Source organism: Lissotriton vulgaris, chromosome 1_1 (genome assembly GCF_964263255.1).
Source record: "Lissotriton vulgaris chromosome 1_1, aLisVul1.2, whole genome shotgun sequence".
Lineage (NCBI taxonomy): Eukaryota > Metazoa > Chordata > Amphibia > Caudata > Salamandridae > Lissotriton > Lissotriton vulgaris.
In genome coordinates, this window is record NC_141685.1 from 1,985,949,541 (window position 1) to 1,985,969,058 (window position 19,518).

At 41.6% G+C, this 19,518-nt stretch overlaps 1 protein-coding gene across 1 annotated transcript in view; it reads left to right on the plus strand.

The window, feature by feature from the left end:
* Positions 1–19,518, plus strand: part of LOC147751482 (cadherin-related family member 4-like) — an 866,423-nt gene that overhangs the window by 508,510 nt on the left and 338,395 nt on the right. Inside the window, exon 13 of the mRNA XM_086938604.1 lies at positions 485–665. Within this exon, the coding sequence (XP_086794730.1) occupies positions 485–665 (181 nt within the window). The remainder of the gene's footprint in view (positions 1–484; positions 666–19,518) is intronic.

Here is a 19,518-nt window from a genome sequence, read left to right on the forward strand (position 1 = left end):
GGTACATTAAAGCATTACTTTGTCTTTGGAGTTACCCCATTGTGTTGCCATGTGCACTAGGATGAATGCACGCTAATTCCAATAATATGTTACACACTCTCTGCGGGGGTTGGAAGGGTCTTCCGCATGGTCTACTTTTCTTCCTCATCCTTCATACCCAGATAGGTCTCATTTAACTTGAGTTTGGTCTAATTTACATATACATTACCCGTTGAGAACTTTATGCCAACCCACAAGAATCCCCTATTATACTCACTTATGTTTTTCAGTAGTATGCTGATTACAGAAATTCCCATTGATAAATAAAGACAATCAATATACATAGGAATTTTCTCCAATACAGCCGTATCTGCTTGAATAATCATTTTAGAGTTGTCCATTTATTATGGCGTATATTATGGTTGGCAAAAATGTTTTGATAATATTTAGGATTGATATATTATGGATAAATTAACAATTTGTATTTTTTCTCTTGGCAATTAAGACACAGGAGACATTACATTGTCCTCTCGAATAGACGCCGAAGATCACAGACACCCTCCTGTTCAAGTGGTCTACGTAAGAGCATATGACACTGACAGAGTGCACTCTTCAACAGCAGGGCTATCGGTATCTCTGCTGGACGTGAATGATAATTCTCCCCGGTGTGAGGAATATCTTATTATGTGAGTATACACTAGGACTGTTCACAGTAACATTCAAATATTTTCAATGCACATAGCATTCATATGTTTTTCTCCAAAAGAGTTCTGAACACATATTAAAATAAGAATTCGGGAAGCCAATATGTCTTGCCTATGCATGCTGGTCCAATGTTTAACATTTTTTGAAACTTTTATTGCAAACTTATTCCACAAAAGAGAAAAAAAGAAATAAAAGAATACGGGCTGGAAACCATGTGCTTGCAATCATAAATATAAAAACAGCCTTACACGTGGCCTTTTTTACTTGTGACATGTTAAAAGAAAAAAAAACCTTTCGGTTGTATTATGCATTTTCCATTATTTTTTTGTGAAGGTGACAAGAAGAAATCATCACCCAAACAAGCACTCAAATTTTAGACAGCTGCAATGTCACAGAAACACTTTATAACAACAACTTTAACAAGCATTGGCAAAGGCATAAGGCCTGGCTTTGAAAGAATGTTGTATGGACATGTAAATCATTGCCAATAAATAGCATGGGAATTGATATGTATTTGTATGGAAACAAAAAAGAATTCAATATTATTAATTTAGGCTAAAAGGTGAAGTGACGGTTGCACTGTTACGCCAGAACTAAACATCCAGCTGGTTTAAAGACTGCCCTTCAGGCATCTGAGCTGCTACCAGAGAAAAACACCTTATATTATCTAGTTACCGAAGGCACTTTGATTGCATTACAATGCCATGTATGTGCAGTTGAAAATTCAAGTTCAGACAGGTGGATTAATTAACACAATGATCACAACTATGTGAAGGGGGAGCCCTAGTTTTGTGAAAGCACACATCTTCTGTCAAATAAAAGCACATACTCTTGGCGACCAACATATGGGTAGAGCCAGGGCCCCTTTCTAGCTCACATAATTATCTGGCAACAGCGGTGCTGTCAAGCCAGGCCATAAAAAGGAGACAGCAAGTATATCACCATCAAATTGGGCACCTGAAAAACCTGTATACCTTACCGTATACCATTGTTCCTTCTGTTTTCTGCGTTGTACACTGTTGCCTAGCCTTCTCTGTTCTTTCAGTTTCTCTATGATTACCCATCGTATTTCATTCACTGTGTGACCTTTTTCTCTCCAATGATTAACGAGGGGTGCATTTTCTTTTCCGGTATTGATCGCAGATCTGTGTTCACAGACCCTTTGCCTCAATTCTCTCCCCGTTTCCCCTATGTAGCCTAGACCACATGGGCAGAGGATCAAATAAATAATGTTTTTGCTCCTGCAGTTGTTAAGAGTTCTCATATCATGTTCAACTGAGTTCAGGGTTATACTTTTAGTGGTGATGCAGAGATCACAGATGCTGCAATTGCCACATCTGTGATTCCCTTTCGCCTTATCACCATGGAAAGTCTGTTGGTGTTCTCCTGCATCCTCTCTATATACTGGTGAATTACGACAGGGACAGAGACATAAATTTGGGATTAATAAATGTTTTTTTTAAAACCCCAGAATGGAAGGCAGTGCTAAATAAATAGAAAATGTTTTTTAGATTGGAGATGGTAATTTTAAGATGAAATGACAGCTATAAAAATGATGGTAATTGAATTATAGGAGAGAGAATGGAACAATATGGACCTATTTTATATAATACGATGTATGATGTATAACACATGGAGATAAGTCTGACATTTATTTACTCTTATTTAGATTAATGAATTCAAACATTGGAAAATTAGACCCTGTACACATTAATGGTATTCCTGAAGAAGGCGGTTGAACAATAAGTAGTAATACCGTCGGAACGCGTCGACGCACATGTAAAGAATCCACTGCTGAAGGGTTGTTTTCAGGACGAAAATAAGAATAAATTGTTTGCCGAAACTACCTCAGCTTGGGATCAATATTTTGCCCACAATTTTAGGTTACTATCGGGTTGTTGGTTGGCCTTAGGGTCTTGTTATTTTGATTCAATTAATTATTTTATAATTTGCTGTGATATTGCTGTTGTTTTTATTTTTTATTTTTAATGAACTATTTGTTTCTATGTTTAAACTGTCTAAGATTTAATCTCTTTTAACATTGTATTGTAAGAATTAAGTATTTGTTGCAGATACTTTCATTTTTTATGCAGAAGAAAATAAAAACATATATTAGCACTACCTTTCAGTTTGGATAGAGATTAATGGCACAAGGGGCAAGATTCTCAGATTTGAAGTGAGTGTGTGCAGTAGAATCAGTGGCGAGTGAAGACTGGTATTGGATGGTCATTACAGAAGTCCAAGGGAACCTTCTTGCTTTCCTTAGACTAGGCTCAGACCCCTGGTACAGAGTGAGCCATCTCTCTCTTTATTTACAATAGAGTGGAGTGGTGTACAGTGGAGTAGCGTACAGTGGGGTGACAGAGTGTATTATTACTGGCATATAGTGGAATAATGTAGAGTAGAGTGTTGTAGAGTGAAGAAATAAAAAGTGAATTAGCATATAGTGGAGTGGCACAGAGTGGAGTTGTGCACAGTGGAGTAGCTTTAGAGTGGAGTGCTTTAGAGTGCAGTACTGTATAGTGGAGTGTGGTAGACTAGAGTGGTGTAGAGTGGAATAGCATAGAGTGAAGTGCCATTAAGTGGAGTGACATACAATGGAGTGGCATAGAGTGGAGTGGCGTAGAGTGGAGTGACATACAGTGGAATAGTATAAAGTGAAATAAACAAAAACCTCACCGCAAGCTACAGAACATCCAGAAAGCCAACAAAAGACTGGTCCTAAACCTGCCAAGACACTGTCACATTTCCCAGCACCTGCGCATACTCCACTGGCTCCCCATTGAGGCAAATGTCACCTCCAAGATGCTCACCCACGCACACAAGGCCTTCCACAACACCGGACCAGCATACCTGAACAGCCAACTCAATTTCCACGCACGCCAAAGGATTCTATGATCAGCCCAGCTCTCCTACTCTGTGGTCCCCCGCACCAGAAAGGCCAGATCGGGGTGAAGCTCCTTCTCCATCCTCGTGATCAGAGCCTGGAATGCCCTTCACTACTCCTCCGACAGACAATATCGCTTCCCATCTTCGCAAGAAACCTCAAAACCTGACTCTTCGACAGACCCCCTTTGATGAACTGGAACCTGCCACTCCTTACCCTTAGCGTCTTGAGACCCTTACGGGTGAGTAGTCGTGCTGATTGATTGATTGAGAGGCGTATAGTGAACATGCGTACACTGGAATAGTGGAGATTAAAGTGCTACATAGTAGAGTGGCATACAGTGGCATATAGTGCAGTGGAGCGGTGTAGAGTGCAGTGGTGTGCAGTGAGGTAAACTCAAGTGGCATACAGTAGAATATCATACAGATAAGTGACGTACATTGGAGTGTCATTGAGCGGAGAGAGGTTTGTGTAGCGGAATACAGTGGAATAGGTAAGATTTGATTGGGTAGAGTGTCATGGCATACAGTGGAGTGGTGAAGAGTGGAAAAGCATACAGTAGTGTGGCATAAAGTGGAGTAGCAGAGAGAGGAGTAGTGTGGAGAGGAACACTGTAGACTAGACTGCTGTAGGCTGGACCAAAGTATAATGTGGTAGGTTTGACTGTAGTGGCATAGAGTAGAATGGTACTGACTGGAAGAGCAAAAAGTGTTCTTCAGTGGAGTTGAGTGATATAGTATGGCAAGACTATAGATTATGAGGTGTACATTGTAATTTTTGGTAGTAGGTCCAATTAGAGTGTTAAAGTTCTAAGTATTAATATACTTAGATATATATTCTGATGAGGTACACTGAGGTAACTTTGAGGTATATCATGCAAATGCCAATAAGAAGGCACTATGTGATTGGTTAATGGCTCTCTTTACAAAACGTAAAGGGCAGCCATGTTGTTTTTAACACAGTTTCACTGTATTGTGAGTTAGGGCCTTCGATATCGGTAAGTAGTGGATTTTATTGTTGTTCCCTACCTATTACTGGTTTAGTAAAGTGGTAATAGAGAACTCTATTTCAATTTTTTATATATTTTTGCCACTCTGTATGTAAAACCGGATATTTAAAAAATAAAATAAATGTAAGTTGCAGTCATTTTTGGGTATTACACCGTAGACTTATTTTTTTAAAGAATGAAATATGTGAAACATTGAAAATAAAATGTAGCATACTATATTTGTAAAACATAGTGTAATACAGCGTATGTTAATTTCATTATTATTATTTTACTGCTGTACTCCGTACATTTAAAAAAAATCAATAGAATTTCCCTAGCTATTACCACTTTAATATTTACAGTATAACTTTTAAAATACTTACCTCCAAGAATGTAGAAAAAGGAATAGGTCTGCAATATTTCATGGAGATTCGTCAAACAGCTGCAAAGTTATAAGCAACAAAAAATCCAAAGAATTTCTATCTCTGGGAATCCTAACTGTAACTACAGAGTGGCTACTGCCACGCTGTAATGTGTTATGTATATATATATTCACTGAAAATAACCATACGTTTCAGGCCTGATATAGTTAGGAAATAGCATTTAAAAAACCTTAGAAATTCACTGAAAAAAACTATAGGTTTTTTGGGGTGTTATAGTTAGCTGGACATTTCACTGATACAAAACCATTGAAATTCCTCCAATATAGTTAGTTGTACTAACTATATCTCTCGCACCCACAATCCACTGCTGATGGTGTCACATATTACATCATTCATGACATGGTAAGTGTTGGACATGTACAACAAACTAGAAAAATAAAAGGCAGTGTATGTGTCAGTTGTTGTATATAAATAAGTATACATAAGACTCAATGATTGTATAAGTGACTGTATGGATAACTGTATACTTGTAATAGTGATTTTATAATACACTAAGTATGAGTTACTATCTAAATGAATAGATGAAGTGGTGTTTGTAAAAGTGTGCTAAGCTAAGTAAGTATGTAAGTATGATCCATTGTTTGCATAAGTGAGTAGAATGACTTCATAAGTGAATAGGATGTGTGCTGATGTGTAATGTCAATATGGGTGTATACATATTTTTGATAGTGTTCTATTGTTCATTGACAGCATGTATGAGTGAATCTACAGGTAAGTGATTAGATGTGTGTATATATCTAGGAATCACTGAGTGGGTTTTTAGATACCTCCATTGCTGTGTCAATGGATTCAAATATGATACTCTGTATTTTACAATGAGTGATGAAAGATTTTACTGGTGCATGAAGAGGTGTATGTGATTGTCACATGGATGATGTTATCAGTGATGTCATCAGTTATGTCATTTGAGATGTCATCAGTGATGTCACTGACCATGCCATGAATGATGTAATTTGTGACATCATCAGCAGTGGATTGCGGGTGCGTGAGATATATTTAGTACAACTAACTATATCTGAGGAATTTCAATGGTTTTGTATGAGTGAAATTTCCAGCTAACTAGTACACCCCTAAAACCTATAGTTTTTTTCAGTGAATTTCTAAGGTTTTTTAAATGATAATTCCTAACTATATCAGGCGTGAAACTTATGGTTTTTTCAGTGAATTTCAAAGGTTTTTTAAATATTAATTCCTAACTATAACAGGCCTGAAACCTATGGTTTTTTCAGTGAATTTCAAAGGTTTTTTAAATGCTAATTCCTAACTATTTCAGGCCTAAAACCCATGGTTTTTTTCAGTGAATTGCGAAGGTTTTGTAAATGACAATTTTTAACCTCATAGATGCTAGTAAACATCCCTCCCCAGTGCTGCGCTGTCCATTGGAACCAGTGCTGAATGGACGTCCAATGGTCGTGCGCAGCACTGGGGAGGTAGTGCTGCCGTCGGCCAACGCACCGACGCAGCACTTAAGGGGGTAAATATATTAATTGTTTGTTTTTATATACTGATTTACTACATTTTTTAAACTATTTATTTTTAGATATTTTATTTTTTAAATCACATTACATATTTTAATATACATTGAAAAATAAATGTTTATAAAAATATTGAAATTGCAATTTTTTTATTTTATTTTATATATTTTTTAATTTATATATATTTTATATCGCAGGCAATGATATCCTATGGAAGGAAATTCAAGTTAATGTAACTACGATTAGAATTACTTTCCAGGATCAGTAGTGGGCTGAAAGATGAAGCACTGAGGTCTCTCCTGATAACAGGTGAGTAAACCAGAATTCGTAGTTCGGCTGAACTTTGAGGAATTTTTCAAAGTTCCAAAACTCCACACTTAGAAATATTTCCAAGTGAAACCAGTCAATGTTAGCCTAAGAAGGAAATTCAAGTTACTGTAACTATGGTTAGAATTTCTTTTCAGGATCAGTAGTGGGCTGAAAGATGCAGCACTGAGGTCTCTCCTGATAACAAGTGAGTAAATCAGAATTCGTAGTTCGACTGATTTTTGAAGAATTTTTTAAAGTTCCAAAACACCACACTTAGAAATATTTCCAAGTGAAACCAGTCAATGTTGGCCTAAGAAGGAAATTCAAGTTACTGTACCTAAGATTAGAATTACTTTCCAGGATCAATAGTTGGCTGAAAGATGCAGCACTGAGGTCTCTCCTGCTAACAGGTGAGTAAATCGGAATTCGTAGTTTTGCTGATTTTTGAGGAATTTTTTATATATATTCACTGCAAAACCATAGGTTTCACACCAGTTATAGTTAGGAATTAGCATTTAAAAAAACCTATTAAATTCACTGAAAAACCATAGGTTTCACACCAGTTATAGTTAGCTTGAAATTTTACTCACATAAAACCATTGAAATTCCCACGTTATAGTTAGTTGGACTCACTATAACTTGCGCACCTGCAATGCACTGCTGATGACGTCACATATTACATCACTCATGACATGGTCAGTGACATCACTCATGACATCACTGATGACACCATCCAGTGAATGTGTGTCTTTCCGAGAAATAAATATGTTTTATATATGTATTTGTAAAGGACGATGGAAGAATAAATGGTTAAATAAGTAAATGGATGTTTTTTTTAAAATAATTGATTGGTTAACTGCCTTATTAAGTGTATCTTAGTGAATACATATATTAGCGAGTAACTTTTAAATATTGTAATATATGTATCAGTGTTTCACTTTGTGTATAAGTGGCTGCATGGGTTGGTGACTGATCCACTGTTTGTATGTGTTTTGAAGAAGGCATATGTGCAGGACTGTATGGGTGGATGAGTGTGTATATATGTGTGTGTTAGTGAGTGAATGACTGTCTCACTAGTGTCTTTATCAGTAACAAGATATGTTTTAATCTAGTATATGTGAGTATTGATGTATATAAGAGAGTATATGAAAGAGTGTGAGATTGTAAGAGTTCCTGTTTAAATAAGTATGTGTTTCTATAAGTGATTGTTTAAGTGAGTAAGTATGTGTAAGTTTCCTTAGAAGCAAGGTGGTAGTGTGTGTATAGTTGTATATGCAAATAAATGGATGTTCAATAGTTTATTTGGATGTGTGAGTAACTTTTGGATGACTGTCGGTGTGTAACAGGATGTATAGGTGTATCACTACATATGATGAGTGAGTATATGTATGAGTGACTATATAGAACTGTTGGTGAATGAGTGGATGTGTATATAGATGGTGGAATTACTGAATTGGTTGTTGTAACTGGTATGGGTATCTCCATTTTTTTGAAAATGTTAGTTTCTATTTTTGAATATGTGTTTCAAGGGTTACATTACACTGAAAGGATATCTGTCACTTTCTCACAAGGATGGTGTCATCAGTGATGTCATGAGTGATGTCACTGACCATGTCATGAGTGATGTAATATGTGACGTCATCAGCAGTGCATTGCAGACGCGCAAGTTATAGTGAGTCCAACTAACTATAACGTGGGAATTTCAATGGTTTTATGCCAGTAAAATTTCAAGCTAACTATAACCGGTGTGAAACTTATGGTTTTTTCAGTGAATTTAATAGGTTTTTTAAATGCTAATTCCTAACTATAACTGGTGTGAAACCTATGGATTTTTCAGTGAATTTCAAAGGTTTTTTAAATGCTAATTCCTAACTATAAGTCTCAGTTTATAAGTAAGACTGTTAGCGCTCTAGTTGTTCTTTAGAACACTCAGGGACATTCTGTCATTGGGCTATAGTTGGGCTACATCTGCTGATATTTGGACTACATTTGTTTTTTTTTGTCTCTGGTGGCCATCTTTGGGCTACATTGGGCTACATTTGGGCTCTAATATATATATAGCCCAATGTAGCCCATTATATATTTTTTCAAAGTTAATTTTCGTAAAAACCACTTGAGCATATATCTTGAGAAATAGCAAAGGCACATCGGGCTACTAGTCCCTACAATGTTGCCAATATTTCTTTTGTATATTGTTTTATTTTTTTGCCTCGGAGCGCTCCCGGTGCGCGCCCCGGAAAGCATAGTATTATGAAGCGCCCCAGGGCGCGTACCAGGGAGCGTCCCGTTCGCGCCAATATCGCGAACAAAAACATGATCGTGACGTATCGCGTAGCCGCGTCCGCGTGATACGCAAGGCGTAAGCGCACCCGGAAGCACTCGAGCGAATGCGATCACACAACGTAAGCATCTGACGCGCTTATGCGACGCGCCCCATGGAGCGCCCCGGGGCGCGTAGCGTAAGCGCGTCGGGTCATGTGACCTGAAAATAACACTTTTCATTGGTTCATAACAGTTTAGTTTCATAATGATGAAGTCCCTGGTCTTGTGACCTGAAAATAACACTTTTCATTGGTTCAATAAATGTTTTTTTCAAAAGGATGAAAGACCCCACATTTTTTCCTTATTCTGACTTTGTCCTTTGACTTAGGAAGACCTGTTTGTACCTCTCTGTACCTTTTTGATCTATATAATGGCTTCAGTAGCAGCAGCAGCTGGTGCATCTGCATCACCACCACCACCACAGCCACCAAGAGGACCACCACAAGATTACATTGGTGGTCAACAAGAGGAGGAAGAGGAGGAGGAGGAGGAGGAGGGGAGGAGAAGATGGCTTGAAGAACACAATACCCCATACCAGCCAAGACCACACATTATATGGGAGTTTTTTTCCATCCCAGAGGGGAAGAAAAAAGTAAATGCAGCCAAGGTGACTTGCCTTATCTGTGGCATGGAACTTTCTAGGGGGAACCCTAATAAAAAATATTCATTCGGAAACAACACGATGATTCGCCACATGCAGCGCAAGCATCCAATCAACTATTCTGCTGCAGAGATGAGGGAAATGGCCAGTAACCCTCCCCAATCCACAAGCACCACCTTAAGAAGAAAGCAACCCACTCCGTCGGGACCAGAGGCAAGTGAGACGATCCCTTCCATTCAGCCACGGTTTGCGGATTTCCGTATAAAATGTATTTATTGTGGGAAGACCATATCCTATGGTGAACTGAGCATAAAGCTCATCGTCCTTGCTGGGGACAACCACAAATGCCCCAAGAAACCCTAATTTTTTCATATTTTTTTTTTGCTCCAGTTGAGCCATTTTCAATTCCCTGTTTTTTCGTTTCTCCCCATAAAAATACCAAAAAAAATACAAAATAGTTCATAAAAGCCAAAAAAAGTACAAAATATTCAAAAAAACATTTAAAAAATATAAAACAACAAAAAGAAGAAAAAAAACGGTTATTTTTAGAACTACCTCCAATTTATAAAAAAAGGCTTCATTTTTGGAAAAGTCTGTCTTTTTTCCCCATGGTACGCTCCCCAGTGCGCTTACCGGGTGCCCCCCCCCCGTGCAAATCGAAAAAAAAATGTGGTTTACTGCCTCGCGGGGCTCTTTTATAGCCCTCACCTCAAACTTAGGGGGTCAGGGGGGTCTACTCTGCCCCCTTATGGTCATTTCCCTCTTTGATTTTTCCACCTCTTATGTCTCGATTTTACCGAGACACAAAATGGCGGCTGCTCCGGACTGTTTCGAATGTTTACAGACACCCGAGAGCCAATCAGCATTGCATGCGCAAGTCGCGTGGCGCGCCCGGAGCGCTCCCCGGTGCGTGTACCGGGGCGCGGACATAGATATATATATTCTTTTGAACCTAAATTACTCAAAAACCACTGGAGCACATATCTTGAGACATAGCAAAGGCACATCGGGCTACCAGTCCCTACAATTTTGCCAAGTTTGGTGGAAATCCATTCAGCCGTTCGGGCTAAAAGTGAGTTTGACCGCCCTATGGAAATTAACATGGGAAAACACGTTTTGGGACCCCCCTTTTATCTCGGCCCCCGCTTGACAAATCCCCCCCCAAACTTTCAAGGAAGGAGCGGAGCGCCGCGAGGCAAATTTGAGGAAATTTCAGGCAGATTCGTCAACCGGCGCCAAAGTTATTCAAAATAGAATGTTGAGATTTTGCATTGAAAAAAATCCTACCTATAACTACCTACTGGCGACCACCAGTAGGTAATATATATATATATATAGATATAACAACACACAGAATTTGGCTAGCTTAAGCCGCTTGCAACGGCGGGCTCCCGGCGGAATCGCCACTTCCTCGTTATATAATAATATAGATATATATATATATTGCATCATACGAGAGCAATTAAGAGCCGAGGCTCCTCATGCCCAGTTGCACGCCATTTAGCAATCACCCATAACAATGAAGACAGACATATGAAATACTATGTGATAGACAGTGTACTCAAATCCATCTGATGGGGTGATCGAGAAAAGACACTAAGAAAATTGGAATCTAGTCATATTAAGATTCAAGAGCAAGACTCCTATTGAGTTAAATATTAATGAAGAAATGTACATATTTAACCACTTAGCTGCTAAGGCCACTTAGGCTATATAATGAGATTTCCATTGAAATGAATGGGAGGGGCATGACGAGTTACCCTTGTCATTAGCATCCAAGTGGTTAAAAGGAAAGAGCAAGTACCAATGACAGAGACCAGCACTGCATATATTAAGTTTAATGCTTTACACATTAATTTCAACTTGCCTTTTTATAATTTGTGGACCCAGTAGATAGTTATAGTTAGGAACTATTAGGAAATCCGCAACATACTATTTGGAATAACTTTGACGTTGATTGATGAATCTTCTGGACATTTTCCGAACCTTTGGCCAGCTCAGTTCCGCTCCTTCCCTGAAAATTTGGGGGTGATTGGTCAAGCGGGGGCAGATAAAAAAGGGGGGGTCCCAAAACTTGTTTTCCCCATGCAATTTTCCATAGGACCTTTAGACATGTCTACAGCCTGAACTGCTGAACGGAATTACACAAAATTTGACAGAGAGGTAGTTCTTAGTTCCAACTTGTGCCTTTTGCCTATTTGGTGTAAATCTGTTCAGTAGTTCTTGAGAAAATGACAGTTAAACTCATTTATTTATCTATGGGCGTGGTGGATCCTGAGTACTATCTGCGTACCCTTCGCGCAGCCTACAAGCTCCCTGCCGTGCAGGAGCTACATGCTGATTGACTGTCAACAGTCAAAATCAAAAAGTGTTGGCAGCCATCAACCGAGGCACAAAAAATCAAAACAAACGCCGCAAAATGCGAAAAGGGGGCAGGGTAGACACACCCTGACCCCCTAGGCCTGCTCAGGGGGTCCCAGTAGGACCCCCAGGACCCAAAAAAAGTGTTTTTTTTTTTAAATCACTGGAAGCACGGATTGTACGCGATAAAAAAAAATTAAATGCGGTCTCTTGTGGGAAATATGTTAATTTGCCCCGGGGGCCAAATCCCGGGGGCATTGTTGAAAAAATTGTGTGGGGGACTCAATCCCCCCCACACTGCCCCGGGGACCGCCACCCCTGGGGCTCAAATTTAATATATGCGGGGGGCTCACTGGGCCCCCCGCAGCACCGGGGACCCCCATCCCAGGGCTATTTTGAATTGGGTGGGGGGGCTCTCCGGCCCCCCAAGCCCCGCGGACCGCCACCCCCGGGGCTTGAAACAAATGGGTAGGGGGACTCTCAGGCCCCCCAGCCCCGGGGACCGCCACCGCCCAGGGCTTCTAAAGAATGTGGGAGGGGGGCCCGTGGCCCCCACTCCCCAGGGCTGGCTACTGCAGTGTCCCGGGGTGCCCACCACAGGACACTTCTGTTTGCAATGGCAGGGCAGGAGCCTCGCGGCTCCCACCTGTCAGGAATGGTCAGATCACAGCCTCACACCGCTTTCAACCCCTCAATGCAAGGCGTCTAAGAGCACAAAGAATCTTTGCCACACAACCTGCTGGAGACAGTTGGTAGCTAGGTTCAGGTCCAAGATGGTGGAAACCTTTCCTGGTGCCATTGAACGCTATGTCAGTTAGCGCTTTAGCTTTCTGACCAGTTCGCGTTCCAGGTGCTATTTGGTGCACGTGCAATTTAGCCGCTTTGCACTTCAACCGTTTACCTCAGAGAGACGGTAGTGTTATCGTGCTCTCTTAGAACCGCTTTCTTTTGCGGTTGTTTATTCTTGTTTAATCTGCGGACTCCCGTCATACACCTTCATAGAGTAACCCAGCGGCTTCCGTGCTTCAGCGGAGCAGAGGGGTTTGAATTTCTACAGAGTCCAGTATATTCCCGCATCTTCAGTAGAAGTCCTTATTGCAGCGACCGGTAGCAGTGGTGTTCAGAGGCCTGTATATATTTCCGAGTGTACCTGTTCACGCTGCATATTCGGTAAGAACTTTCCTTGTCTTCCGTTTGTGCAGCAGAGTGTTGAGCACATCTCTTCAGACTACCAGTGTATTCAGTGCTTCCAAGTTCGTTTTGCCTGTGTCTTTTGAAGACTTCCAAAAGCCTTTGAGAGAACTCTTTCTGCTTAGAGACAATTGGAGTGTTTTGAGTTCTCTTCTTGGACAGACTTTCTTTCTAGCTTGCGCACTCCAGCCAGACATTTTACTTGAGCGCTATCTCAGGATTTGATTCCAGCTACATTCTCCTACAGTGTTCAGTGGAATTCAGTCAGCAGTCGGCTGACTGCACTTGTTAGCAGGTTCCTGAATGTAGATACAAATATATATATTTTGCTTACCACCTTTAATGTACTGCTACAGTGAACTTCCATAAAGACTCATTTCTTCAAATCCTCTAGTGGTCCAGTTCAGGAGAAAAGACTGAATCTCTGGTCAATAATTTAGAGAGAGGCTAATGCCCACACACTGTCAGGTAAAGGTTAGATGGAGTAGAAGTAATATTAATCTCTAGCCAGGTGTTGCAAGAGCTTAGTAATTGTTTGTTTACTGTTTCAGGTGAAGCATTCATCTTTGAAGAATAAGAAGTGAAGACACCAGTGTGGCAGTCTCTCTGTTTTTTCTTCCACTTCCCCTTTACCCCTCGCCTCTGAGACCAGAGACATCTGGTTCAGCGGAGTAGGGGAGTTGGGAGATTAGTTTCGCACCTTCAGCCAGACGCTCCTACGGAATTCAGGAATTCCAGATACTGAGTCTTGACACCACCCTGCCATTGCAAACTGCTTTGCTTCATTGAAGCAAGAGCAGGGAAACCTCCTCTCGCTTCAATGAAGCAAAGCAGATTGCTTATCCACATGGGGAGCTGCATGTTAGCTGCTCCCCATGTGGAAAAGCCATGCCGGCTCCCGCTGGAGGTGGGAAGCCAGCGGGACCGCCCATTGGGGACCCCCCACATGGTCCTCAACGGAGTGGGACAGCCCTGGGGGATGGGGTCCTTGGGGCTACTAGAGGCCCGGGAGGGGGGCCACGCGGCCCCCTAACCCCATAAAAAAGTTTAAAAAAATAAAAGAATGGCCAGCCCCGGGGGATTGGGTCCCCGGGGCCTTAAGTGGCCTGAGAAGGGGGGTATGCAGCCCCCCTCCATAAAAATATCTAAAAAATGTGGCCATGCCCCAGGGATGGGGTCCCCGGGGCCCGGAATGGGCCAATGGAGGGGGGCCACGCGGCCCCCTTTCGTAAATATTTCTTTAAAATTGTAATTGGGGGGTGAGGCCCTGGGGGATCGGGTACCCGGGGCCCCATTAAAGAAAAAGGAAGGGGGGGCTACACAGGCCCCCTTAGCAAAATAAGTATATTTTTTTAAACGAGATCAGGCCAGAGGCCACGCCCCCTTATTGCACGACTCTGCAAACGCGCCCAGGACCCAGGCTTCTGCACCCCAGCCCCTTCCCCCGCACTGTGCTCAATTGCAGCTCCTGCGCACCGAGGCTTCACTGCTCACCTGCCACCACTGGTGTGTCCAATGACGTGCCGGTGCAAGCTCTGACTCTGGGGTGCCTCTCTAGGGTGGCTCAGCAGGTCTCCGGTCGGGTACAGTGTCTTGATACCATGATGGAAGGCGTCAGAATGCCCAGGGCATCATCACGGGATAAGCACCTGCTCCGCCTATTTTGGCGCAGCCAATTCAGTGTCTGAAAGGGGAGAAATAATATAATGGTGGAAATGTCTGGAGGTAAATGAAGGTTTATTTGAAGCTTAATGGAGAACACCAGTTGAGTGCATTCTTCCTTCTTGAAGTACGATCTACCAACTGTTAGTGATAATCGTGGTTCAAAGAGGAGATGAAGTGCATGAGAATACATAAGGTTAAAAATTAATATGTTATGGCAACGTTCACATACAAGGGAACAGAGCGTATGCTAGAAGCAAAATGGGCGCATGTAACGCAGTGACGCAAGCCTGTGTGCATGTACCTTTAGTATTTAGCTCACTACAGGGTTCCAAAAGTCAATGCCACATGTCTGTAGAGCTGCGCTCCCCACTGGCTCAGGCCTACGGTACGCTCCATCAGGTCCTTAAAATGAGACAGACAAGTGACTGAATGAGGACAGAGATCACATCATTACGCATGGCAACATCGCCTGTTTGCTCCTGCGCAGCCAGGCTGATGCACCCACCCCTCCCTCAGCACCCCCTCAACTACAGCCCCTGGGCACCCAGGCCCCACTGCTCACCTGCTGTCATTGTTGTGTGTCCAAACACGATGGGCAGCAGTGTTCACAATTTAGATGCAGTGTTGGTTGCAGGATGGTGTACACCTCATGGATCCCTTTCAAAACACGATGTCTAGTAGGTTCACAATTCATATCCAGTGTTGATTGGCAGGATGATGTAAACCTTATGGAACCCTTTTTTTTACAGCGCATTGTGATATGCAAGGTGGATGCGGCCATATCACCTGAGGCAGCATGGAAGAACTGGGACATGTGGCGTCATCGTTATCCTATCAATGCATACGCAAAGTGGGCTGGGCTTGCATATGCCAGGCCAGCGTAGGTGTGTGAATAATTGTTCCAGGGACCTGGGCGTTGTTCAGTTCCTGCCTGGCCAGAAAGTGTACTTATGTGTGTGTCCACTGTTGCAGTTTTGACTTCGCATAATGCACAATTTACATTAATGTAGCATGTACTGGGAGGGCGGCAACTATCGCTTATGATTTGCTGGTCAAAAACATTGAATGGCCAACATTGCATTTCGTTGTCAAGCTTGTGGATATGCGCAGACACGCATGTAATTGGTGTGCGGTATTATTGAAAGTGTTGCTTTCGCAAAGCGCACACATGTGAATGTGCTCGGATGGAGGGAGGATCAGCAGTGAGGCTACGTCATACATAGTGATAACGTTCATTACTGTCAAGCAGTGCATGTGAAACATGAATCTGAAAGTCTCACATATGACACACTACTATATTGGTAAAGCCGGACAACAGAGCATACAGCAACACAAATGTACACATTACTCTTTACTGTTTGTCACATGTGATCTAGGATGTGCACTTTGCCCATGGCTGATGATACTCCTCCGAGCCACCAATACCCAGGCCGAAGGCAATACCATAATGTACACACACACACACTAGGGTCATCGTGTAACACACATTTGTTTTTTTGATGTAATGTTTCAGATGCAAGATGCATGGCCATCACACATGAAAGGCTAATGTACAGACCATGAATACTGATCAAGATGATCATTGCATGTTGTGTGTAGTATAAGATATGTGTACACAGCTAAAAAATGTTTCAAAAAAGCTCTCTAAGCAGAATGGGTGTGTCTCATCAAACGCTGTACAGAAAATGACTAAAATGGGTGGGGTCCTCCAACTTTTACAATGGGAAATGTTATGAAACAACCAAATGCTTTTTTTTAAGGTCACATGGCAATCGTGTGTCGAGGGTGCGTGGAGGATGCACCCAACACGATTTTGTGAAAATATATTTATCATAATATCAGTTAGAAATATATAAATGTTTAAAATATTTTTCACTACCGCTTGCTCTCATATACACTTTAAAGTTATTTAGATATAGTTTTGAGACATAAAAAAATGAGGCAACGGCGTACCCGACGCAACACCATACGTCTACAACGTAACACAGGGCCTGGCAGCATGTGCTTGTCGCATACGCAACACGCAAAGGGTGCAACCCCATACGTACATGACATAACGCATGGCTTGGTACTGTGTACCCGTCGGATACCAAAGTAGCAGCTGGCGCGACTTCATACGTATATGATGTTACGCGGGACGGGGTGCCACGAACCTGTCGGATACGAATTGCGCATCATTTATGAGTTTAGCAATATGGCGGATAGGATTCGCGTGTTGATGGAGCTTGGTTTACTACTGGTATGGGACTGCAGTTTCCTAAAATAAAGAGAAAGATATACATTTTTTTGGGGGAAGATATGAAACATTACATAATTTTTAAAGTAAAAAAAAAGAAGGATAATAGGGTTTCAAAAACTTTCCCCAAAAAATAGAAACAATATAAGTTTCATAAACATTCAAATATGAAATTAACTTTTAAAAAACCTTTGAAATTCACAAAAAAAAATAGGTTTCAGGGACGTTATAGTTGGACATTTGAATCATATAAAGCCAGAGAAATGTTCCTGTTATAGTTAATTGAGCTCACTATAACTCACGCGCCCTCAATGCACTGCTAATGATGTTACATATTACATCACTCATGACATGGTCAGTGACATCACTGATGACATCACTGATGACATCTCAAATGACATCACTAATTACATAATTTATGACATCATCCACGTGATATTCTGATGCACATGCTGATGCCCCAATATAAACTTTTATACACCCATTCTAAAATGCAGACTACTATTTTTAAAACCATACACACAAGAATGCCATATACTACATACCACTCACTATTTCCTAGGTCTGCACACACATCCATTAACTTTAATCTCTTTAATGCACTCATACATCAACACATGCAGTCACACTCTGCCAGTCATCCATATAGTTACTGACACACCTAGTCAGTAATGCAAAGAATCAATCACATACCCATTTACTCATGTATACAGTTATACACACCAACTCGTTATTTATAGACATAACACATCACTTATTTATACAGATACTAACACATATTTACTGTCTGATACAATCACTGAGAGTAGCAGATACTTATTTATACACCCACTCTTCAAATAAGTTAGTCTCACATATACTCATTTATATACTCCTACACTCACATTAAGGGGCAGATGTATCAACATCCTGATATGCGAATCTAAAATAGCGATTTTTTAGAAACCGCTATTTGAGATTTGCAAATAGGGATGTATGTAGAAAATCGTTTTTTTTGTGATTTCTTAAAATTCCTTAATTGCGATGAGCAAATTGCGAATCGCAATTAAGGAATAATCCCCCTTTCATTTCTATGGGCCAGGAGGCACATAGGAATGATGGGGAAGTTATTCTCAATTTGTGATTCGCAATTTGAGAATCGCAAATTGAGAACATTTTCAAGGGTGCAAGGGTGTCATAAGGACACCCTGAAGCACCCCTGAAATTCACATGTGTGCGCATATGGTGCACATACATGCCCTAATGGGCTCTCTAGTTGCAGAGGTAGGTACCTTTGACCAATTAGGGACCCTTGCGTCTAGCAGGGTAAGGGGGTGCACTCCTAAAATAAATAACCCTTGCTCACTCCCTTGGAAGTTTGGCACAAGCAGGCAGGCTTATGTCAGAGGCAGAGTGTAAAGCATTTGTGAACACATACAGTAACCCAGTGACAACACTACAGATAAACACCACCGAAGTTGTAGTATAAAAATAAGTCTTTTTATATAGACTTAACACAATACCACAAAAATACTGTACTTTAACAATGGTAGACTTAGCTCAGTTCTGTTAAGATGTAAAATGCAACACTTTAAGTTCAATGTACCTTTGGATGCATAACGCTATACAACAAAAGTGTTGCAGGGAAGGTGATGCGTCAGTTCCTTACATGCAAGAATGGTGATGCGTCGGGTCCCTACTGATGCGTAGGGGATACGTTGGTTCTTCTTGGTGTGGGGAGGTGATGTGTCAGTTTCTTACTGCACTTCCATGGCGATGCGGCTTGCAACGCCGTGATGCAATGAAGATCCGGTGCAATAAACACAATGGCGTCTTCTCTTTGATGCGACACGATGCGTGCACGGGCGATGGCCGTGGGACATTTCAACGATTCTTCTGAGCGACAACAGGCCCTGCAACACGCTTCCTGGTGATGCGGCAGCGCCTGATGTGACGTTGATCCTCTTCTCCAGCGATGTGAGGTGTTTCGGCAATGATTCGACAGCTTGCAGCGACAACACACTTACCCAGCGATGCAACGACAGCCGCTGTGGCTGCAGCTGTGACAAGCTTCTCTGATGATGTGGCGGCATCTGATGCGACGTCGATCCTCTTCTCTGGCGATGCGAGGCGTTTTTGCCTTGTGAAGCAACTGCAGCAGTTCGGTGACATGCTTCTCCTTCGTGAGTCCCCCTTCCAGCTTCTTGCGAAACGCAGTCCCTCAGAAAACCCAGCACAGCTGCAGGCAAAGAACTCTTGGGGAGCTGGTGGGGGAAGTCTGTTGTCTCTGAGAATTCAGCAGGAGGCAAGCTCTATATCAAGCCCTTGGAGATACTTCACAAGTTGAATGAAAGTAGCACAAAAGTCCTTTCTCCTC